We start from the raw sequence: 27,657 nt of genomic DNA on the forward strand, positions 1-27,657 counted from the left end.
AATCTATTGCACTCCCGACCTATCGTTGACCGTTTCAAATCAGACTTTAAATGTAAACAAATATTGATTAAATTATTGTGAAATCAATCAATACTAAAAGATATTTGTTTGAAACTGTTTATATATATATATATATACCGTATTATAACAATATATCACCAAACAATAGCAATGACAAACTAATGCAAAATTCAAATCCAAATTATCAGTTATGCTTTTATTATAGAGTTATAGTTTAGTTTACAATTATTTATGTTTATATATATTTTATGAATTACTTCCTTAAACACAAATGAATATATATATATATTTATTTATGATAAATGAGATATTTATTAAAATATTTTATATAAAAAAATATTTATTGTCTTCTATCTCTTTGTTTTTTAAAAAATATTTTTACATTTCAAGTTTGTAATATGTTTTAGAAAAAAATAAAACATAAAATGTGAATTTGTAATCACAAGAGAGAAATCCGATGCATTTTGACTCATAAATATTAAATAAAAGTTAAATATATTTGACAATAAAAATATGCTATTGTTTAACAAAATTGAGTGTAAAACATCAAATCACCAATATTACAATATATAAATATCTTCAACTTATAAGTTTACTGGATTTTTTCAATATTTTGATGTCAATAAATTATATAATATAATTTATATACTAAAATATTAAATATACTAAACATCCTTATATTTAAGTTATTTACATTTTGTAAGTATATGTAATAAATTATTTTTAAAACTATAATAACATGTATTAGTTTATATTAAAATAAATAAAATAAAATAGTTTTATTGAGTTTTATAATGTAGTCTTGAAAGTTAACTTTTGTTATATTAAAATAGCGATGTAGTAGTGATTCACCAGTTGTTTAAATAGTGTTTTTTGCTATCAGACTGTTATACAGTATATGACAATAGTTGGTCACATTGTGGTCGAGTTGTTGACAAACATCACTACTTTAGTAAAAATTGTATTACAATTTTAAGTATAACTTCTGGTTTTCACTTCTTGTCAATCGATTATCATTTATCGCGGAATTGTCTTTTGATTTACAGAGTTGTCGTTGTTTTCCGGTCACCATATCATCACATTTTCAGTTTTTCGATGAGTTTCTATTATTTTGTTTTGTATTTACCTTTCTATTCACTTGTCTTTTATTCCTCCACTTCCTCTCCATTACTGCCATTAATCTCTATTATTAAATATGTCTTAAACATAGTCAACAACGTCTTGATAAATATCCAAATATTCAGTTATTTTTTAAAAATAAATAATTAATATTTATTTTCTATGTCTATTCTAAGTATATCTTAGTTTTGTTAAATCAATATTTTAGTCAATGATTGATATCAAATACAAGTTTAAATTTTTGATTTCATTTTTTTATATTTATTTATATATAAATATATTTATTAGAGTTTGCTATATAAATCATATACAGAGTAGAGTATATAGTACAGTGTAGTACTGTCTAACAAATAATAGCATTAATTTTATTAAGTCTATATTTTAAAAAAACTGCGAAATAAAAGTAAACGAAAAATTGAGATAAAAATATTAACAGATTATTACGAGATTACCAGTTATTATTTGTTTGTCTAACATTTATTATACACTAATAATATGAAATAATCCGTGTATTCATTTGTCATGTTTTATGTTTTATATACTAAAATGGTATCTAAAATGTTGTCTCGTGTTTACTACTATTTTGTTTTGTGAATCAATATAAGTGACATTTCTTTCATAATATTTGAATATGAAAATCATATTTTTTTTATAAATTTTATTCAGTACTAAATTATTTTTTATAATAGAATTTCTATAAAAATACAACTTTGCAAACTTTACGGCTATTGAAAAAATAGTTAAGTATTTATTTAAATAGTTAATTTCAATTGATTTTATTTATAAAAAAATTCTTTAATCTTATTTGAAATATAACATAATATTATTTTATTTTATTAATTTCATAACTACTTTTTAATTTTAATTAAAAACATAATTGATATAATTTGAATACAACTTAAACATAGGTTTGTGAATATAATAAATAAATTAATTCTATAAAATAATAATTATAATTTGTATTATTTTTAACCATATTAATTAAAATTGTATTTTAAGTAATAATTAATAATTATAAAATAAGATTTTAATAATTAAAGTTTTTCTTTTTGTTCTTAATTAACTAATAAAATACTTTTAAAACTATCTTTAAAACACAAGAATATTATATAATTCTTATTATATTATAATAATTAATTCTAATACTAAAAATATAACAAGATATCAAAATATCAAAATATTTTAATATACCAATAAATTTGAGTACATTATAACATAATTATCTATATTATGCTGAATAACTATACATATCTTAGAGATACGCAATACTGTTATAATACTTATAATATATATATAATTCAATTTTGACATTATATGTTTGTATTAAATAAATAATAAATAAAGTTAAATAAAATATTATTATATTTGAACATGGTCATTTTATAAAATATACTTATTTTTATACAGTATTTATTATATCATACAATATTAAATGCATATTATTTTATATTGATTTAAAATATTAATCCATGAATACTGTAAATAACTGAATGTTTTAGAGAACATAATTCTATTGAAATCATTTGAACGTTAAATCCATTTATAAACGAATTGTTTTCTAAATATAAGTTTCAGTAATGAATTTATGTATTTCTGGAAAATCACTGGAAATGACGTTAAATAGATATTATTTATATTAATACAGTATATCTTATAGTAAGTTATATCGATAATCATAAATCTTAAATATAACAACTGAAATGTAAGAAAAAATATAAATTAGTTATAAAATTACAGACTTTTATATCAAACAATTGATTGAATGTGGCTATCATTTGATGCAAACATGTGACTATTTTTGTGTTTAGTTCATCATTAATATAAAAATTAACTCAATTTTAATCTAATATTTTTTTATTGATTCTTATGGCAAATATAAAAAACTCAAAAGTGTCATTAGAGACAACACAAACACAACATAACATACATTTAACAATACATTTAATAAAAATACTGTATATATATAGATAGCAAACAAAGTCCTTAACCCTGAAACTCGTGCCAATCGTTAACTAAAAATTTTTACAATAATATCTCTAAAACTATAGATCTAATACTATCTTTAATACGCATAGACTTTAGTTAATGGCTTTTCATTATTATATTTTCCGATAATTTTAAGATATTACAGACATATAGACATTGTGTGTAATTTTATGTAAAATAGTTTTAAATATTTGAACATTTCTTTTATGTTATTAAGAATCTGATTCATATGGTATTTAAAATCAATATTTAATATAACAAAATCAATACATATTTTAGATATTTATATTATGTGATAAAAATTTAAAGACTTTAAAAAACTTAAAAGCATTAATGTTTATAACGAATTGAGTAAACAAAAAACAATTCTCTTAATAAAAAATTTATTTAGAAATACTTGATTTTTTACAATATTTTATACAGCATTTGTATAATAAAGTTTTATTTTATATTAAATATTAATGATTAAAATTTAACAATTAATTAAAATAATTTTTTAATAACTTTGTTAAAAATTGACAAACAAATTTAAAAAATTTATACAATTAATCAATTTTAGTATAAAATTCTTATATAAAAAATTATTAATTTATTAATAATGTATACATTATTGTATACTGTATATACAGTAGGTTATTACTATAAGTACACAACAATATAGATTTAATTTTCTTACAATAAATACTATATTTATATTTCCTGTCCTTAATAAATAAAGACAAGCTTTTAGATAATGATATTTCGCAGTATAACTGAATGAATCAATTGACAAATAAATACAAAACATTTATTTTGAAAGCAAAACAAAAGTCCAGTAATTCAGAAACAATAAAACTCTTTACTATAAACTAATATAATTTATAACTGTATTTCAGTCAACTTATAAAGTAATACATGTTTGTCATTACATTAATTTATGTGATGATAAACTTGTAAATCTGTTTAATTACTAGAATTGCAAAATTTAATAAAAGTATATTTTAAAAGACAGTGCAAAAAAATTATCTGTAATTGTATACAGTATTATAATAAATTGTACTTTATTTCAATTAGTGTATTAACTGTTTTATAAAATAAAATAAAATTTTAAAATGTAATTTCAAACATACAGTAATTAATGATTTTTCATAAAAAAATGTGAATTTAGTCATTTGACAATATTAAATAGCATTACCAGAAATAAATTCTAGAAAGAATTTAATTGTTGTTTTTGAAGTGTTTTATAAACGTTTGCACTTAAATGAAGTACATATTAATTACAGTATAAATAAATAAAGTTAATTCAAATAATTTTAAACTAACTTAGCTATCGCAATGCAAATTCACCCACTGATACATTACAAAGCCACTTACATACTTATTCATTTACACACCCACCCACCCACACACCCACCCAAATCAATTCAACACATTATAACGTATTATTTATTATAATGTATTCTATTAATAAAGTTATTAATTTATTATATGTTTGTATTTTGTTTGTATTGCATGTTGTTGTAAAATAGTTGTTTATAATAAATATTACTTTTAATGATAGTAAGCAAAAAACAAAAACAAAATATATATAAAACGACTATCTATTTTGGTTAACACATTATCACTTTAATAAATTATATGACATTTAAGTTGTGGTAATGCATTGAAGCAAACGGTGCCGAAAGAAATTAATATTTTTTTTCATTTGTGCAGTTATTTTGATGTCCAAAACCAAAAAACACAAATAAGAAAAGTGAAACATATTTTGAAAACATATTTCTTATATAAAAACATATTTTAATTTTAAAAATTATAAAATACATTGTATCATATTATACATTAAGACAAAATTCAATTTGATTATTAAATGATAATACAAGTCATATTCAATATATAAAATGATTAAATAATTCGATGATTATAATAAATGATTTATAATCAATAAATTATTAAATTATTATTAATAGACTAATCATTGAATAATTTTAATAATTATAACATCGTTTTTATTTAATATTATATAAATTATGAATAATTCTAAAAAATTCCCTAATATACTATACAAAAACATAATTTGGTATTACATTATATTTGTTTGTTAGTTAATTTAATATATTATATAAATGATGTCATCTATATATATATATATATATATATATATATATATAACTTATAATTTTCTATATTTCATTAAATTATTGTTATGGCATTTTGTTATTTTGTTGTCGAAGTTTTTATAGATAATATTTTTCTATATATATACAGTACAGTATAAAGTTTATATATATCAAGTAATCATCTACAGTGATCATTAAATGAAATCGATTTATGTACACAGTATTAATACATTATAGTGAATAAAAAATAAGATAATTATCTTTATTAAAGTAAAATAGTTACAGAAATCTATTAATTTAATCTAAATATATTAAATTATCAAATATCATAATAAATGAAACTTTTTATAGTTTAAATTACAATCATTTGATAAATTTTTAAACAATGCAACTTAATTTAAATGATACATTGTGTGTCACTGTCCATTATAACTTGAATTGATATGTTTGCCAATGCATGGCTTTATTTCTATGTTTAGTACAAAAATATTAACAATAGATTGTTATGCATAGACTCTGACACTAACAATGAAACATTCATATCGTTATTCATATTGTGTTTGATATTTGCCATTAAAAAGACAGTCAACCGTTAGGCATAAAGTTATCAAATCAATAGAAATATTTCTTTCAATATATTGCTGTTATATTTATAGCAAAAACTTATACTTTTATTGATAAGTGTTATGTAATTGAATCCCAGAGTGCAATGTATAAGATTTTGAGTGTCAACTGTTATATTAGATGACATTTTTAGTATTATTACTAGTGTTCTTAAAAAAGAAAAATTTCTAGAAAGTTTCTAAAAGAAATTTCTGTCTATGGGATCTCCATGATAATTTTGTTATCTCAAAATTAATTATCTTGTAACAATACATTATGATTATTAATAATAATTATATATTAGTAAAATATATAAAATATAAGTAAAAAATTAGTCTTTTTAATTATAATAAACTAAAAAATATTTTTCAAAAAATATGATTAAATGTTTAATAAAATTTTACAAAAATATTTTTATTTTTTTTGTATAGTATATATTTATATTGTCTCAATAATATAGTATTACAATAGCTAAAGATATGAGGATTCCATTGTGTAATATAATAATAAAGTAAAATTTCTATAAAAATTTATTCCTGAGAAATTTACAAGAAATTTTTCATGGAAATTTATTAGAAAAATCTATTTGACCATTTAAATTATTACACCTATTTGTAACATAATTAAATAAAATGTTTATATTAATTGCCAGTTCATCTACTATATGTCTATAATATTACATTACTTCTAAATTGTTAGCTTAGTATCAAATTTATTTATTTACAAATTTTCTTACTTTAGAAAATGTAATCTAATAATGTTTGCTAATTTACTAATAGATTTTTTTTGTTTAAACAAAACTATAAAGTTTAACAGTTATATATAAATATTTGAATATAATAATATTAATATATAATAAAATTCTGTAAAATTACTATATATTATATAGTGAAATAAAGTATATTTTATAAAATTTATTGTATATACACTATATAATGTATAAATACTGACTTTGTATAAGTTAATGACATATTTAGCTCATCACTCAACACTATATCTTAATTTTATGTATGGCATCACATATCAGATAAATAATAGTAATAAAAGTACAGTATATTAAAGTATAAATTTAAACAAATTGTGATAAACGAGAACTTTTAAAAAGTTATTTAATATTACTTTAAATATAAATGAAAAATATAATTAGTTTTGTTTTACCACTCATTTATATCTAAGTCGATTATTATATTTTATACATTTTAACTAAATAAAATAACATAGGTTAATTTTTTGCTTGGATAATGGTTGATTAAATTTATGAATAAATTAGTATGATGGAATAAATTAATTTTTAAATTACAATAATTGTTCAAATTATATTAGTTTCAAATATACCGGAATTTTTTTTATTAGTTTACTAATTAATTTCTAAAATATATTTCTATGACTATAAAAATATTTAAAAATTATTGTTTATTTCAATAGTATTGCTTATATATTATTTAATAATTAAAAATAAATCATTCATTATTTATTTAATAAATAATTTTTGATATATTCGTAAATATTGTATAATATAATTGAGATAATACTGTATATATAAATGTTTTTGATATCACAATATATGAACAGAGATGTGTTAAAAGTGAGAGTCAGTGCAATAGTGATGTTGTGTAAGACATGCGCCACAAGAAGTGATACTAATTTTTTTTTGTAGGAAAAGTCAAAGAAAATATTTGGTCGTTATTTGGTCGCTGAAAATGTGCCAAAAGTCGTCTCACAGTCAATCGTATCGCCAACAGTGTCACACATTTATGTCATAATAATAATATTAATAATAATAATAATAATCTAAATATTATTTTTAAAAACTGTTTTAAATAAAATGTATATTATATTGAATACTTATAAATGTAATAAATAAGAATTATTTTATATTTATTTTAAAAAATTAAATATACAAAAATATTACTGTTAAACTTAGTCATTAAAAAAACTTAATATAATAAAACTTATTAATTGAAAAAAATTACTATAAATAAAATTATTATCACAATGAATGAAACATTATTAGTGAATCAAACTCTAACTGATTCCGTATATTTAGCACAACTTATGGGACCGATTCGGGACCCATTGTCGACAGTTATACCAATGACTGTGGTATATGTGTTGATACTATTGACAGGAGTGGTGGGCAATGTATGTACTTGTGTGGTGATTGCCAACAACAAGTATATGCACACCGCAACCAATTACTATTTGTTTAGTTTAGCCGTTTCTGATCTATTGCTTCTACTTCTGGGACTTCCGCAAGAGTTGTATCAATTGTGGCAAAAATATCCGTATGTTTTTGGAGAAAGCGTTTGTATATTAAGAGGACTGACATCTGAGATGTCAACAAATGCCTCAATATTAACCATAACTGCATTCACTGTTGAAAGATATGTAGCGATATGTCATCCATTGAAAGCCCACACAATGTCTCAATTGCCGCGAGCTATCAAAACAATACTAATTATTTGGGCACTGGGAGCTATATGTGCCGTACCGGTTGCCTGGCAGTTTGGTATTCTCTATTTGGTCAGTTATTTCATTTTATGATAGTTTTTATTATAGTTTCATTTATTAACGTTATAAATCTTAATTTATATCAAAGCTTACGAGCACTGGTATGCAGATCTATGAATCGGCTCAATGCACAGTCAAACGAGTGATCTTTGAATACGGATTTGAGACAACAACTCTTGTATTCTTCATTATTCCCATTACATTGATATCAGTTCTCTATGTTTTGATTGGAGTTCATCTCCACAGAAGTTCACGTCAAGTGAGAAGCGGATCATTGAAGGAGTTGTCGACCTCTGAGACCAACAGTTCTCATAATCATTCAGTTGACTATCAACGACACAACTCAACATCCAGTGCTCAAAACAAACAAAACGCTTCGAGACGATCGGTCATCAAAATGTTAGGTATGTCTTACACACAACATGTTTATTACATTAAGTTTTTTATAACTATATTCACATATATTTGTTAAATTATATGTGACTCAATTGATATATTGAAAAACGTTAAATGAAATTTCTATAATAAATAATTGTTAAATTCTGTTAAAAGTAATAGCTTTATGAATATTTTTGTTTTTACATATATATGAAAGTGTCAGATACTGTCAAATGTTTTCTTTTGAATAAATTCTTTTTCATTATCATTGCATATCTCGGACACAAAATTTATCACTTTTTTGTTTTAGTCTAAAATATTTAGTTTTATCAAAGCTATTGTTTGTGTATAAAAATAATTATATTTTAGCTATATCTTCATACAAAATGACAAAACAGGCATTTTATATGCATTGCCTGAAAGATACGGGACTAATGTATATAATGTATATTTTATGTATTCATGACTTTGTATCTTTAAAAGCATTAACACATTAATTATTTGATTCACCTATATATTCATATGCTGTTTATTTGTTGCAATTTAGATAAACACAAAAACATTGTATTTTCTTTTGGTTATTACTTTATAAAGTATTTTTCTATAATTTAAAAATTAAATTATTTGTAATTTTCTAAACTCTCTCTCTTTCTTTCTCTTTTATCTATATTTTATATACAATATGTTATTATTTATAAACCAAAATTAGCTTAAATTCTCAAATTATAGGTTTATTAACAAATAAATATAATATTTAAAATAGGATTTTAAGTAATGTTAAATTGGATAAATTTTAAAAATACTAATAATATATTTTGTTAATGGCGTTTGATTTTTCCATAATCCTTATTTAAATAATTATGGAAAAAATTATTATTCAAAAATATCTAATTTAAAGATTATTATAATGAAATATTTTTTATAAAATTTAGTAATTTACATTCAAGGATTTGTAAGATTTTAAATTTAATGACATTAACACAATGTCATGTTTTAAAATCTAGATTACAGAATATTATATTTAGTAATGCTATTAATGTTTTTTATATTAGTAATAACTTTTATTTTTCACTTTTGATTATAAAATAGCTATAGCACAATAATAATTGGTATCAAACATATATGTATTATATAATTTTGTTTATTGATGTTTTTTAGTTAATTAATAATTTAAAATATTTTTTGAAAAGAGAATAAAAGCCTAATATTTAAATATTAATAATCACTATTTTATGTGAAAATTAATTAAGCATTTTTATAGTATAATATCTTTGAAATACAGAATAATAAAACAGTATTAAAAAATACTTGTAGTAATTTATAACTTTGGTACAATTGTTTATTGATTTTAAAAACATAATTTTTAGTAAATATAAAATAAGTTAAAAAAGCAATGTTGTTGACATTTAAAATAAAAATATTAAAAGACAAAAAACCACAAAAAATACATTTTATTTAAACTTTGTAATTATGCGTTATAAATAATGGCCACAAAAAACTAGTAAAATAACATTTAAGATATTTAGAGCTCATATAAATATATTTTAATACATTGAGAATAGTTTTCAAAGCACTTCAAAACACTTTATCTTAATTATAGCGAAAAAAATTAAAAAGATTAATGATTAGCAGTTTTACTTTATTTCAATATGTTTTATATAAAGTTGTAAAATTGAAGTAAATTTCAATAAAATGCATAATTTTACATTTTATATATAATTTTAATTTTTATAGAATAATATTAAAGAAATTTTTATTTTGTAATATTAAATAATACTACTGTATAAATTTAGTAATAGTTTAGTAATAATAGTTAGTAATAGTTAGTAATAGTACTGTATATACATATAAATTATATTGATATATTAATATAAAACCTACAAAAAAAATTTCATTTTTAAAGTTATAATATTTAACAATAATCATAATAAATATTATTAACAAATGTTTCAAATCGAGTCAAGGATGAAATATATTGAATATAATATCAATAGATTTTAAAGACATCACTCAATCTATCATTGCTTTAAATGTGAGCAAATGTCTCATATATGATGCCAAACATACATTAGAAATACAAAACAAATGTCACAAACTTGTGTCACAATTTTAAAATTTTCTGTTAAATTTCATATTGTTTTTGATAACTTTTCAACTAATCCTCGAAATCAATAATAAGACATTTGGCACAAAAATTTCTAGATTTTTATTTTTGATTCATTTGTTTCATTCATTCATTCATTCATTCATTTATTCTTTCATTTATTTAGTATAACTTTGAATTGTTTTTTTTGCAAACTTTATGACATTTTGTTACTTTTATATTCTTTTTAATATTTCTTTTATTTTGTTAAGAAGTTTAATAAAATAGCGAATAACAGGAAAGAGATATCACTTAATGACTTCAATTACTAGTCCTCGCAAATATTAATGACGCATTTATAACAAAATTTTGATTTCATTTTACGAAAAAGTTAATTTTATTTAATCAATTATATAATCGCCATTCAATTCTATGACTTCTCTCCATTTGTCCGGCAAATCACCAATTCCTTTGGCGAACCACTCTTTTGGTTTTGAGGCGAAAAACTCTTCGACTGCCATTTTGACCTCTTCCCGATTTTCAAATTTTTTGCCATCAAGAAAGTGTTGCATTGATCTAAACAAATAGTAATCCGAGGGAGCAATATCTGGTGAATATGGTGGGTGATCAATGATATCCCATCCAAACTCCTTCAGCAAATCTTTGGTCACTTTTGCGGTGTGTGATGGGGCGTTGTCCTGGTGGAACTTTACACCCCAATGTCCAACCATAGATTTGCGTTTCTCTTTGAGTTTTTCCCGAAGTCTTGACAATTGTTGACAATAAACTTCCGCTGATATAGTGGCACCAATCTCTAACAATTCCCAGTGAATAATTCCGTCTTTATCCCACCAAACTGATAACATCACTTTTTGTTGCCGAAAATCTGGTCTTGGAGTCCCAACCGGTCGTTGTCCACTGCTTCTCCATTCAGATCTTTTATTAGCATTGACATAGTATATCAACTTTTCATCTCCGGTTATCATCCATCTAATAAATCCATCAGAATTCTGACGAGAAAGCAATTCTGTACATGTCTTCACGCGATTAGCTTTTTGTTGTGGAGTGAGATTATGTGGTACCCATTTTGATGTCACATATCTTTTGCCAATTGCGATCAAATGATTTCTTATAGTTGAGGCACTAACGTCCAACATTTCTGCCATCTCTTTACATGAAAACTTTGGATTTTGCTCAACTAATTCTTTCAATTCTTCGTCGTTTACTTTTGTCGGTTTTCCTGACCTTTCTTTGTCTTCCACATCCACTCCTTCTTCTGACCATCTTTTCCACCACTTCTGACAAGTCCTCACACTTACGGCTTCAGGATATACCTCATTAATTTTTTCGGCGGCCATCGTTGCGTTTGTTCTACGACGATATTCATATTCCATGGCATATCTTACTTTGAGGTCGTGTGATGTCAATCCGTGTAACTGATCCATATTAAGATATATCACAAATCTTTAATAACACAAATAATGACTAGTAATGTATGTATCAAAATGTCAACAAAACGATTTGTAAATAACACTTGGGGTCATTCAAAAACATAGTTACTTTTTTATTATTTATAAAACGACTGTAATATTTGCGCCCATCGGTATTTCTTTAAAAATGAGTCTATTTTTTGTTATTGTTTTTCTGAGTTTTACTTGAGATATGAATCAATAAATTGAAAAATATTTTGTCATTTATTTTTTGAGAAACTCAATGTCTTGAATTTCAGTTCATTGAAATTATATATTAATATAATGTGTATTTCTTTGTCAAATTGATTTTTATTTGTTATTATTTTTTTCTATATATTTAATATATGATTAAATGGATTTCTTGTAAAATAGTTATAGAATTATATCAAAAAATCATTTGTCAACACATATATAGAATGTGAAGAATTTTATATGTATTATATATTTGTAAATATACTTAATATGATAATTTGATAAATGTTTTGTCAAATATAAAAAATGTCATTATATTAGTATAATATTACAAAATAAATAAAAAAGTATTAAATGTAAACATCGGTTAGCGATTCAGTCGTGAATTGAATTTGAATTAACAGTTTTTTACAAGCAATGAATGATTTTTTATATTTTTTTATTTGTTGTTATATAATATTTTAAATAAAAACTTTACTTTATATAAACATATATCAAAATATTGTACAAATAATTTACATGAATTAAACTTAAATAAACTGTAAAAAGCATTTTTTATTTTCATATATATATTTTTTAAATATTTTATTGAAATATCTTCTATTTAAAGCTATCAATATTACATGTATTGCATATTTAATTTATACAATTTTTATTATTATAGTAATAATACAAAAAATAAAATAAATAAAATATACAAAATTGAAAGTAAATTTTAAAAATTTATGATATATCATATGAACCAATAATAAGATTTATTTAACTATTTTATTACTTGAAATTATTTTAAAATTACCAAATAATGATAGAAACTCATTGATGACATTATCTATTATTTTGAGAAAACATTGAATTATATGACTATAATTGTATGAGTGGTTGAACAGAGAAATGGCTAATAATTGATATAAATAGTCAAATGTGTTATATTTTCTGAATTCACATATAATGGTATCATTAAAGAGGATGTGTTATCTAAATACTGGCTTCAGTTTAGTTGCAAACTAATAGCTGTTCATAAAAACAACGGACACATAACTGGTAGAAAAGTTTTGTATTATAAAGTATATTATAATTCATAGACTAGACTATTGGTAAACATTATATACTGTATATTATATAATATCAATATATTGAGAAATAACATTAAGTGATATATTGATATATATATTGTGTTCGGCCTTCCAGTTCATAATGACTTCACCGGCAGTTTCAGCTTAATATTGAGTATTTAATAGGGTTGCAAAAATACAAGGTTTTCAATTTTAACTTATATACAGTATAATACAATGTACTGCTTGTATTATATAATATCTAAAACTAATATATACTAATTTGAAAAAATATAATTTCTTGATGATGCATTATTGTCATAATAATCGTTGATTTTAAATAATTTAAAATAAATACAAATCTAATAAAAAATATAATATTAAATCTATAATTATTATAAAACTTGGCTTACTTTGCTTAAATCACTGCTTTTAACACTAGGTTACGCTAAATTTTGTTTGTATGTAAAATTGGCCATGTATTATACTGTACATTGTATTATACAGTACTGTATAATACGCTTTTTAATATACAAACATTTTGTTTCTGTCAACACTGGTATTCAATACAAGTCTATAGGCTATAGCACTGCAATATACTGTTTACTCATATACAGCAAAACTGGTCAATTTAAACGCCAAAAACAGTTATACAATCAATAATAGAGCAATAGTTTGACTATTAGGTGAACGAAATAATAATAATAATAATAATATAGGTCTTAAAAATCATACTAACTATGGATTGTAATGATTATATTTAATAAAACTTCATATCAATTATTTAGATTTAATTTCAAATTTTTAGTGACAATATTAATCTTATAATTGTATTTTATGTTATAATTTATTTAATTATATATTTTTTCTTTAAAATTATCATTTGTAATATTTATATAAAAAATATTACAGTTTTTATATAAAGAAAATAACTCATAATTTTTAATATTAATTTTATTGAAAAAATAGAAAAATGATGTATTTTTATCAATAATAATATAATTATAGCATTTATCCCATTATATTATATTATATTATATTATATATAAGTTTATGATTTCATAGAATATTATTAATAACTGAAATGATTCGAAAACTTTTTATTTACTTGTGATAAATGATCGCTCATTAGCTTTGATTAAAGTCTCTTATTGTTACACTAAACACACTAAACATTAGCTAAATAGCAATAAAACTAAAAGCAATGGTTTGTCTATAAATTGTAAGTTAGGTATTATAGGTAAACCATATACTGTACTGTATTTATAATATATTTATTACATAATATAGTATTAAATACAAACATATTACTATTAATATATCTAATAATCTATAGCGTGTATATAAATTTACATTTATTTTATAACAATTAATGATTTAATATAAATTTAGGGACTGATAGGATCAAACAGTTCGAGAATATTTCCTCAAAATTAAAAATTATTTGATACCACTATTAATGCAATACAATTAATAAAAATGTTAAAATGTAAAATTAATCTATTAAAATTATACAAAAATTTATTATATTTTTTATATACAAATTTAATCAAATCAGTTGTATCAATATCACTTTCTAATAATAGTATATGTTATATTTATTTTTAATTTAATTATAATAATTATATTATAATATTTTTCTTTTATTATTATATTTTATAATTAATATATTTTTAGTTTTTGTTTAAGATTTTAAGTATATATTATTAAGATTTATGCAAATTAAAATCGTTGTTTATAATTTTTTTAAGTATATAAAATTAGGGTTAAGCGCTGGGGAGATTTGTTAATTATCTATTTAAATTATTAAGTAAAATTGTGAAAATTAAGTTAACATTAATCTAAATATAACATTATTTTAATAAAAGTATGAAATTAGTTTTAAAATGAGCTATATATTTAAAAAATAATTAAGCTATAGGTAGAATATGATTTTAAGAAAATTAATATAAAGCTAATAAATTATATATTTTTTAAATATTAATTTTTAAATATTTGTATTTTATTAAAAATATTTTATTTAAAAGCTAAAAACTATTTGCTTAGAATTATTAATCATATTTCAAGCAGAATATGATTTTAAAGTAATAATAATAAGACTATTTTCATTAATTTTAGTTTGCAATTATAAATGCAAAACTATTATTTATTTTTTAAAATTTAGGTTAAAATATTATAAATTAATAAAATTGAGAAATTTGCCGAAATTAAGGAAAAATAAGGGTATATATTGTTACTATTTTTATATTTTTCTGGGAAATTCCTCCCATTTACATGGAAATTTTCTGGAACTTATTGAATTTTTTTATAACACCACCCACCTTGATTTTTAAATTTTGAAAAATTGTCGTTTAAAAATGTAATCAAAGTCGACATCCCACCCATTCCCCTGAAGATTTCTCGAGATTTTAGTTGACATTTGACATTCCCTTACCCCCCCTTCCATAGACCAAAAAACTTGCTTAACCATAATATGTAAATGCAACTTAAATTATTTTTGTTTAAAAGATTTTAGTAATTTATTTTTTCACTGAAAATACTAATACTAATAATAATAATAATAATAAATATTATTAAAACTAAATGTAAAAGAAGTTTTTTAAATAAATTTTATTAAAAATAATTATGTTTTATAATTTAATATGTACAGTAATTTATTTATATGACTTAATGATAGAAATGTTTTATTTTTATTAAGATATTATATATTAAATAATACAAATAGTAATACAGTATTTTATTTTAATATTGATTAAAATTAACAATAAATCTTAATAATATTTGAATATTTGTGAATAGAAAAACTATTAAGAAATTCAAAACAAATTTTCTGTGTTTTTTATATAAAAACATTTAATTTCATTAATAAAAATTAAGTCAAATTAAGTCAAATTTTTAAAAAATGTAAATAAATTTGTTATATTTTTAGTTATTTGGTATTGAAAATGAAATTTTGTGTATTTGTAAATTGATTTGTTGTGTAGTCTATATGTGTTTTTGTGTTATTTCTATTTTAAATTGATTTACTGATTCCTTGAAATAATTATAAACTATTGAACTAAATATATTGCAATTATTATTAATTAGTAAATTCTTAACTTATCGTTATTTTTAATTTTAAAGTAAACACTTTAGTCTTTATTGCTATAAATAAAAACAAAATACAAGTTACAAATATTGCGTTAAAAATTGCAAATTAAACTCTAAATGATATACAAATATATTTAGTATAAATAAAAGTTATTTTACTGACTTGTAAGTAGTTTTCAGTTATGCTTTACAATTACATGATTCCTAAATCATACTATTGTTTAACAAATAATAAAAATCTAGTCTATTATACTTTATAAAGTGATACAAAAAATTTGTTTTACAAAAATGTCTATTATATGATATAAATATAAGCACTTTGACATTAGGAAAGAGAGAGAGAGAGAGAGAGAGAGAGAGAGAGATCACAATTTATAATATGACTTGAATTTCACTGTCGGTAATGTCACTAATAATATAGACTTTTAAAATATGTTCAAGTTTTTGGTCTAAATTTACTTTAAATATGAATTTATTATCATTACAATTGTTATAAACAATACGTTTAAAAAAAAGCTAAGAATAAATTGACGCAAATATATTCACAATATTTTCAAATTATTCTTCATTTATATATTTTTTTCGCTTTTTATTTTTAAATTTATTTTTACAGTTTTTATGCAATTATGCAAAAATTATGTTTTCAAAAATCATCTTTTGTTCCTAATTTTAATAATAATTTAAATAATAACAATGATATTATTGTGTTAGAAATCTATGATAACAACATCAACAATAAAAGAAACTTTTTTATTATCATTACATAGAAACCAATTTGAACATCAATTCTATTATTATTATTATTATCTTGAATGCCATCAATTGAGACATACATTGTCTGGTAATTCATGTTTTATATAAAATTCATTTGACTGAACCAATAAATGATCAAATAATTTAAAGAAAATTTTTGTTTTTATTAATATTATACGATAACAATTGTTATCATTTTTTGTGATTTATAGAGAAAATTTATGTTAAAATTGAAGTCATTTGAATACATTATCTTTGCGTAACTTCTCTATTCAATGATGTCATCACAACAACACTTTGATAGATGTGGTCTTTATATGAAATGAATCCCATTATGAAAGTCATAAAAAGTTTTTAAACAAGACTTTACTTATATCTGGCATATATTAAATCTATATATAATATATAAATTTATATTACAGTACAGTATATACCGTATATATAATATGAAACACTTTATATATAGTGTTGCATTTAAATCAATGTTTGGGTTATTTTATAACTTAGTACATTATAATAGTCTTCAATGGTTTTCATCAAATAATAATAATAATAAAAAGTCACGTCTAATATACACGACTTATATGATGTATAAAAGTATGTATAAAAATATAACTTTTATGTTATTTAGTGAACCACACACATAGAGAGCTATATTACCCTAAATTACAATCTTTTTTTAAAGTAATTTATTTATTTTATTTTTGGTGACAAAAAAATATAATCACATAAATATTTACTTACTTTAAGTGAAGGCATAAACCAATTGTATTGTCTAACATCAAATAAATCAATAGTTTTATTTTTACAGTATTTATTTTATTATACAATATCAAAAGTTATTTACATTACTAAGTTAATCATAAAATAAATGTGTAATTATAAAGATTTTTACAATTTATATAAATTATTTATGAGTTTATATTTTATTTGTTTATATTAATTTAATGTATTATTTATATATAAATCTTTTTTTTAATGTTTAAATTTAGTAAATAAGTATGTAAACGAAAATGTAGTTTTTATATTATTTAAATTTAAATTATATATTTAAATAGTTTATAACAAGTAGTCTATCAAATTGTAACTGTTGTCAATGCCATTGATTAATTAGCTTTGTGTAAAAATTATTCAAACAGTTTTGTTATTTTCGTTTAATAGTAAATATTTTGTAATTATTTACTAAATTTTGTAGAAACAAAAAATTTATCAATATTTCAAATTACAAATATTATTAGTTTTATTATAAAGTGAATTTAATTTTTGTGTAATATTTTGTGTTGAAGTATATTTTATTGATTTAATTTTATATTTTAAAGTGTTTATATACTGTATATGATATAAAACTTTTTGTTTTATGTAATATATAATAATTATTTGTATTTATATTAATGCACAAATTTAAATAAATGTATACATTATGTATAAAGTTTATAAAAAATTGTTTATAAAAAAGCAATGCAATAAATTTTAAAATTAAAAATTTATCTATAATATGATATTAAAAAAATTATTTACATTACAATAAATAAATTAAATTTTTTATTTAAAAAAGATTATGAATATTTAATAATTCATTATTTAATACTTTTAATGAAGATAATGTCATACAAAATTATTTATTATTATATTAAACAACTTTTGTATAACTTTTGTAACATTTAATTTTGTTTATATAATAATAGATTTTAATTTTGAAGCGATTACAGTATTCCTACGCAAACTTCACACTCAGTCGACTGTTTCCTACCAGTGCTCAAAATTAACACAGATTTAGATCATTATTTTATTTTTGATTTTTCTGTCCCAAACAATAAGTCATACTATTTATAAAAAATTACATCAAATATTAAAGCAATGATAACATTTAGTTTACAATTACTGTACACAAATCATTTAAACATTATTTAGTAATAATGTGAACACATTTATTATTGATATATTAATATTACTACAGTACTAATGATAACTATTATTACATTTAACTTAAGATAATTATTTATACTCATAATGCTATTAATTATTTGTTAAAAATATATTCAAATTAAATTAATCTAAAATATACGGATTATTTTCTATTAATACTTTGTTAATACAACCCTTTTTGTGATTTAAAGAAAAGACCAAAAAAATACAGTTTGTTGTCAAACACTTTTGCTAAACAATTGTAAAATCTTTATAAATGTATGTTTGTATGTCTCAAACAAACATGAAAACTCTCATTAAGGGCTAAATGTAGAGTCGCTTAGAGTTTATATAATAATGTATTTAATTTATTTTCATTGACTCTCTCATCACTGAATTTTTCCATGTCTTGGTTATGGTATGTGTTTTATATGTTGAAAGTAATTATTTATTACCAGTACTGCTCTTGATATGCCTTATATGATATAAGTTATATCAAACCCACTTCTATTAACAGACTCTTTGTCTATAATAAACTATTTGCTTTGTTTGCACTGTTATCTCAATCTCAAAGAGTTGATCTACAATAATAGCCAACAAATATATATATATAAATTTATATTATATATATATATATTGTATATACAAGTATAAGACAATTAAATTGAATAAAAGCATTGTATGAACATTCTATGACATTGACAATGATTTTTACAAAAAAATATTTAATGATTTTTAGTCTTCAGATTTTATAAGTGACATCAAAATAATAACAGTTAAAGCAGTTGTGAAGTTATATATAGTTTGATATAACTTATATATAGTATTTATAACATGAAATTATTAATAAGATTAAAACGACACTTTTATCAATGAGGTTACATTTATTATATAATGAGTTGAATAATTATAATATACGATATATAATAAATGAATTGAATTGTTTTTGATAAAAGATGTATTTTCAACAATACATTGTTTAAATGAATTAAATACAAAAATCTATATTTTGCATTCATTTTAATATTTTTCAAATGTAGATAAATTTATTTTCATTTAATATTTTGGTCGCTAATATATAATTCAATTTATAATATTGAAGTCATCTGTGAAAGCGATTTTAAACATAAATTATATGCTATCACCTCTCTCTCTCTCTCTCTCTCTCTCTCTCTCTCTCTCTCTCTCTCTCTCTCTCTCCCCAAACCACTCATACATACATTTTCTTACTCTCTTTTTTGTTAAAATAAATGTTATTTTGAATTTGATTTCCATATCCAACACAACATCTTTTGACATTTTAAAGCTGACAACAATCAAGAAGTATAAAACAAAAAATTATAAGATCTGAAGTATACAACATTGTAGACAACAAAATATATTTTATTATTTTTGTTAAAAATTTTGTTTTATTTTAATGCTAGAATTGATTTTAATATACTATTAAAAATCATTTTATTTTGTAATTTACGTCTTATAATTTATAAAATAGATTAAATTGTTTATTATAATAATGTAGTGATAGTACGATAATATTTAATTTTTATAATTATCTAATATTTTTACACTAAAATAAATGATTGGAATATATTTTTGGAAATTAAAATGAATTAACTAATAAAATGATGACTTATTCATAGAAAAAAACTCATAAATCTCTATTATTGTCTAAATTTAAGTTCATATTATTGGAGCAGAAAATATCTGATTATAATATAAAAATGTTGTAATTGTTTTGTTGTAATTAATCTAATGCAAGGAAACAACGCAATGTTAATTAATACAAAAATATTTTACATGAAACTATGTTTTAAATATATTAATGAGTTATATTGTAAACAATGAATATTATTAAAGTAATATTTCAAACATTAAAATATTTTCTTAAATTTAAAAACTTAAATAAAATAAATAAAATTTCAATACAGAAAACACTTTTATAAGCAAAACTTTATAATTTATTTGACACCACATTATTAAAAAATATTTCATAAAATTGAATAAAATAAATACTAATATATGTTATTAGTGTTAAAATTAAGACTTTTAAAACCAGACACCTGTCCCTTACTATAGATATTCAGTTTATTTGGCTCTCAATAAAAACTAAACAAGTAATAAATTGTGAAATATATTATATATATATCAGGGTTAAGCAAGGGGTAGGGGGTAAGGCCAAAATGCCTTAAGATTGAGATTTGTGGATTTTACCCTTTTTTAGATTTTTTGTCAGTTGACCCTCCCCCCCCCTAAAATTCAAAACTTTGCTTAATACTGATATATATATATAAAGTATATATTGATATAAACTGTATTAACTAAATTACATTATAAATATATCGACACAATCTATATTATAGATTCTATAATATTGTAAAAACACAATTTAAAACACAAGTTAAAGTTTAGCTGTTAAACTAAGTTAGTCAACGTTAAGAGTACACTATATTTTTAAAAATCAATAAAAAGTGTTGGCATAAAATGATTTATACTCAATTTTTTTTGTATCGATAAAACAATGATCTATAAACCGTAAATAGATATTTTTAAGAGACATAAAAACATTATATATGTTAAATACATTATATTGTTAGAAGATATACAAATATTTTTTATAGTATAAAATACAATAAATATAAATTACAGTAACAATTTAGAGGTAAAAATATTTTACTCTAAAACACTTATTTTATAAAATATATAATAATTTTTTGAATTTTAAATAATTGTTGAATCAATTAAATTATTTATAAAGAACAAAATTATTGTTAATTATATTATATTAGGTCATAATGTAAATGTGAAAACATATAATAAAATAGTCTAACATTTATTGAAAATAATAATAATAGAAATGTTTATTAGATCTAAAAGCGTTTTAATGTTAACTTATTTTATAAGTAATACAACATTATTATTTAGTATATATTTAGGTGTCAAAAATAGTTGTTATATATTTAGGTTATGTAAATAATTGAGTAAATGCTTAAATGTAGTAATTGATCAATTAGCAATTGGTTAGATATCTAATGTGTGAATTTACCTTTGAACTTTTGGACATTTATAATGTTTGCTAATTGTTTCAAATTAAGTGTATCAATATTTGATAACTATTATACTCTATAGAGTCTATACTATTATGTGCTAAAAATATCAATTGAATGCATTATTGGATATAAGAAATTATCCAATTTAATGGACAAATATCATTGAAGAAAATATAAAAATCAATGAAATGGTGGCATAAAATCTAAAAACTTATAAATATATTCTAAAGTGCATAATAAGCAAAATAAATTTAATAATATTTTAAAATGTTTTAAATAATTACATATTGCAATCGTATTGTATTATTTATTATCATATGATATGTAAATAATGCTTTTTCATGACAAGTGACTTAAAAGCCTAAATATAAATAGTATATACTTTATTAAATATAGGATAAATTTCATATATTTAACGATACATTATATCACTGTTATGGCGCCCTTTATTGTGATATAAAGACTGTTATTAAATTTTTATAACATAAAATGTCAAAATACAGTGTTTATAAAATTTTGAAATATATATAACTTTTTGGTACACATTTAGATCTATTTGAGTGATGACTTTGTGTTTAAGTTATGGTTTTCCATTGAAAACGCAAAAAGTCATTCAATTGTTGTACGAAAACATGAAAAGAGTACAAATATATAGTGTATTATTGAATTGAAATCAATTTTATGATCAACTTTTTAATAGGAGTTACAAAAATATATAATAAAATAAGTTTTGTATCTACTATACAATAGTTACTGTATATCAGTTTTCTTATAAAATTTTACTGCTGTTATACTAAGTAAAATAAACGTATTTATATACTATATATTTTATTATTTAAAGCTTTTTTTATAATAAAAATTTTGCATTTTTGTCTTACAAATTACAAATATAATATGATTTGATATTTATTTTTCAAAAATAATGTGCTTATTTAAATACAGTAGAAAATTGACATGGCCTTTACTTAATATAAATTAATACTAAAAATATAAATATAAAAGCATTATTTATTTATCAATATAAATGATTTAGCTAATATTTAATATGAAAATTACATTAACAAATTGTCCACAATTTTTATAATTTTTTAAAAGTAAAATTTTCATACTTTTTGTAATTTCCTTTATATAATTTTTGTAGTGTAACTAATTTAGTACTAGTTATTATATAATTTATAACTTATATAAATTATAAGACATTATGATATAAACAATTTTCTATAATAATATTATTGTTTTTATATCAGTAATTATGTGTGACATGTGTGACACTGACATTGAATTATTGATATTACAAAACAAATTAAATTAACAACATGTGGTCATCACATTATATTAGCCATATTTGTTAGCAATAATCAGCTTATCTTATATTATTAATTGATACTTAAATAAATTGATGATATAAAGAAAAATTATTTTATTTAAAAATAGCAAACAATTATAAATTAACTAATTTTACAAAAATATCATTAGCTGCACATTACTGTGAAATTTTTAAATAATAGTCTATTTTAATATATTGTTCATTAATTATTATTTAAAAATCACATTAAAAATATTATTTTAAAACTTCTATTATTTAATTAATATCGTATTTTAATTAAAACTACTGTACATATAATGTATGATATATTACTATATTTTATATGTATTGCAATTTGCAATACTGAAAGCGTTTCACTTAGTGTTTCAAAATATTTTTAGATAACTATGACTTTCTGTTGAAAACATTTTGTATATATTTTTGTTGACATTTCACTTATTTGTCAATAACTTTAGGCCAAATTTCAACTATTTATTATAAAAACAATGTTTGATCAAAGATTATAACTTTATATTTATTTATGTGTATATATTTAGAAAAAGTGCTGAAAATTGGTGTAAATATAATAATCTTATTATTTACACTAAAATATCTATTCAAATATTAAAAATGAGTAATAACAGTGACACTAATACATAAACACACATTAATCATGTATATTATATAATTAGATAATAACACAATTATTTTAATAACATATCCTTATTTTCATATTTTTATTAAGTAATAGTTAGTTATAATATATATATATATATATATAGTTAAAATTGTTATTTATATAAAGTGAAAATATAGTATTTAGAATTATGCTAATGTAATAGTTTATAATTTGAATAAAACTATATTATTATTGTTTATATACACCGGAAAATTAAATTTAATGTTAAATCCAATACATTTGGTTTGTTTTAATAGAAAATATCTAAATTAAAAAACGACAAAAAACCTAAATGTCATCAACACTGTGATATTAGTAGAATTTTAACAAAAAAAAATAATTTCTAAAATAATAGAGAAATTTGTGGAAAATTTCTTAAAGAAATTTCTGTCTATGGGATCCCATATTAATTTTGTTTTCTCTATATTTGTTATTTTGAAACAATTCATTATAACTATAAATATTAACTAAATTTTATTATTAGTATTTTAATTAATATTCAAAGTAAAAATAATTTATTTTAATTACATTAAACTAAAAATGTAAATCAATTATAAAAAATTTAAAAATTATAATTAGATAATTACAGTATATTAATTTTATAAATAATAATCCCATTAATATAGTAATGTAGTGTATATTATGTATCATTAGTACAGTATTAATATAGCTATAGATATGGGCTTCCCGTAATATAATGATAAAGTAAAATTTATATAGACATTTATTCATGAGAAAATTTCTAGAAATTTTCTTAGGGAAATTTATTAGAAAATTCCTATTTGCCCATCTCTAGATATTAGAGACACTTAATATGATAATAGAGTTACACATAACTAAACTAAATACAGTATATTATGTCACAACTCATTAATATACTGTAGTTATCTATTTAAAAAATAACTTTTGTTTAAATAACATAACACTTTTGGTGATTAAAAATAATTAGTATAATGTTTATCATTTGGTAAAACAAAAAAATTAAATGACAACAAATTTTAAACCATATACAACATAATTAATAATAACTAAGTATTGGTACTAATATACATGAGTACTGTATATATATATATATATTAATAATAAAGTACAGTATAATTTTGATTTTAATATTAAAATAATTTTTTATGCAATTATGTTTTAAATAAATAAATTTGAATAGTAATTAAATTTGAAATTTTTGAGCTTACTGTATATTATAAAATAACAATGATTGTCGACTATTTACTTATAATCGATTTGTAAACATTGTTTTTAAACAATTAAATGATTTAAAAGATTTTATATAAAATCTAAGACAAACTATGTATACATTTTTAAAATCGTAATATTCTTTTAAAATATTTTTTTATTTTATGCCATTTTATTGAATGAGATTTTAAAGTATATAACAATACAGTAAATAGATAAGCGCTTTATATTTATTAAAGTTTTGTATTTTCAAATTTACGTGCAGTCAAATAGTCACACAATATTATATTTATAATAAATATATATATACAATACATTTTTAAAAAATATATAAATATTTTTTTTTAATGTTAAGTTCATTCAATTGAACTAACATTAAGTATGGAAAAATTTAGGTGACAAACAAGTCCTTCAAATTATTTTGTTGTCTTTAAATTGTGTGCTTAAATCTTTTATTTAGATCACCAATAAATAAAACAATCACTTAAAACAACATAACTAGCAAAACAAAATAATAATAAAACATTTGATTTAAAATAACAAGTTTACAAAGGCTTTTAAATAAATCGTTTAATTAAAGCAAAATTAATGACATTTAAGGAAAAAGTTTTGATTTGTAAACAAATCAACAAAATTGTTGTAATTAAGTAATGACTTTCGGGAAAAAATTATGTCAATTTGTGCTTATGATATATTTTTATTGTATTTTTTCTAAATTTCCTAACAAAATAATAGACAATTCAATAGTATTTTGCTTATGTATTTGTTATCCAATAATAGTAATAATAATGCAATCGTATCGATAGCAATGTATAAAAACGAGGGATAAATAAAGGCCTATAGATCTGATCCCATGGGATAACAGTGCAAACCTATTGGCAACTTTTGATACGTTAAGAAAAAGTTAGTTTTACTTGACTTACCAAACATAATGTGTTATTCGCAACGCTATGATTGTTATGGTTATAAATAAACCAAATGAATAATAACACAGAATATTCTGTATTATTTTGAAAGTTAATAACAATTATGTTTATTATCTCATATTATTATTATTATTTTGTGTCATATCCGGAAAAAGCTTATGTCTAGTATAAACTGATATTAATTAAAATAAACCAAAACCTATATATTTAATATTTTATTATTTATTATTGTAATTCAATAACAAAATGACATTGATTTACAATATTATTTTTGTTATTTATTAATATTTAATGTAAGTGAAAACATAGATATACTGTATATATTATTTGAAAACATTAAATCAGAAATTTTTAGCTAACAGTGCAATTGATGTCTTTCCACAGTTGCGGTCGTCATTTCCTTCTTTTTCTGTTATTCTCCATTTCACGCGCAACGAGTGCTGGCCGTCAATATTGTCCGAAACAATGTGCGGACACCAGTTATAATCAGTGTCTACACAATACTAACCCATATATCTGGCGTCACTTACTATCTGAGCTCAACTATAAATCCAATACTCTATCAACTTATGTCTCGAAAATATCGGATTGCTTTCAGAGATACGTTTGGCAAATGTATTCCTTGTCTAAAACGGTCGCAAATACCTGAGTTGACCTATTCTGCAGTCCTTACGGGAAATGCCAACTCATTTGTATTGTACAGATCGGGTTCGGCCTACAGTAGCAATGGTTCCGCACGCAGAGGTAGCGCCAGTATTCACTCATCGGGATCTCTAAGAAGGTCACAAAATCTTGATAGGGATGGACCCAAACCTAAATATTCGACTTCATGTACTAATCTATTGGAATTACCCAATAATTCATGTCGTTCCCCGTCTAATATTACTATAACATCCTTGTGCTCATCGCCAACAACTAAAAATTGCGTTAATAATAATAATAATAATAATAATAGTATTAATAATAATAGTAACAATAGTGGAAATTTTTTAACAGTTCCTGTATCACATGTTTAAAACAACAATATTGTTAATTATCTAATTTATATATCGATTTTATAGATTTATATATAAAATATTTATAAATTAATATATTTGAAATTATATAACACTATATATGTTATATACTTAAATTATGTAATTTCTATTGAAATACTTTGTAAATGATTTTAAAATCATTAAAAAAATCATTGTAAAATTACATTTTTAATTTATTAATTGTTAATAAAGAGTAATCAAAATATAAAA

General features: G+C 20.6%; 1 protein-coding gene across 1 annotated transcript; it reads left to right on the top strand.

Moving 5' to 3' along the window:
• The first annotated feature begins 7,880 nt into the window (after positions 1 to 7,880).
• Positions 7,881 to 27,426, top strand: LOC128957911 (pyrokinin-1 receptor-like). The gene is made up of 4 exons (XM_054303726.1): positions 7,881 to 8,348; positions 8,425 to 8,740; positions 26,795 to 27,284; positions 27,366 to 27,426. Exons 1-4 carry the CDS (start codon positions 7,881 to 7,883, stop codon positions 27,424 to 27,426), a joined length of 1,335 nt encoding a protein of 444 aa, XP_054159701.1.
• Positions 27,427 to 27,657: the final 231 nt, after the last annotated feature.

The sequence above is a fragment of the Oppia nitens genome, unplaced genomic scaffold, assembly GCF_028296485.1.
Source record: "Oppia nitens isolate AA-2021 unplaced genomic scaffold, nextdenovo-longstitch-racon4-pilon3 scaffold3_pilon_pilon_pilon, whole genome shotgun sequence".
NCBI lineage: Eukaryota > Metazoa > Arthropoda > Arachnida > Sarcoptiformes > Oppiidae > Oppia > Oppia nitens.

Excerpts from the sequence above, each read along its gene's own strand:
- LOC128957911 (XM_054303726.1), top strand. The coding sequence starts at position 7,881 with ATGGGACCGATTCGGGACCCATTGTCGACAGTTATACCAATGACTGTG. Across the intron at positions 8,349-8,424 it reads AGTTTGGTATTCTCTATTTG|CTTACGAGCACTGGTATGCA; the intron begins GTCAGTTATTTC and ends TTTATATCAAAG. Across the intron at positions 27,285-27,365 it reads AATAATTCATGTCGTTCCCC|TATTAATAATAATAGTAACA; the intron begins GTCTAATATTAC and ends TAATAATAATAG.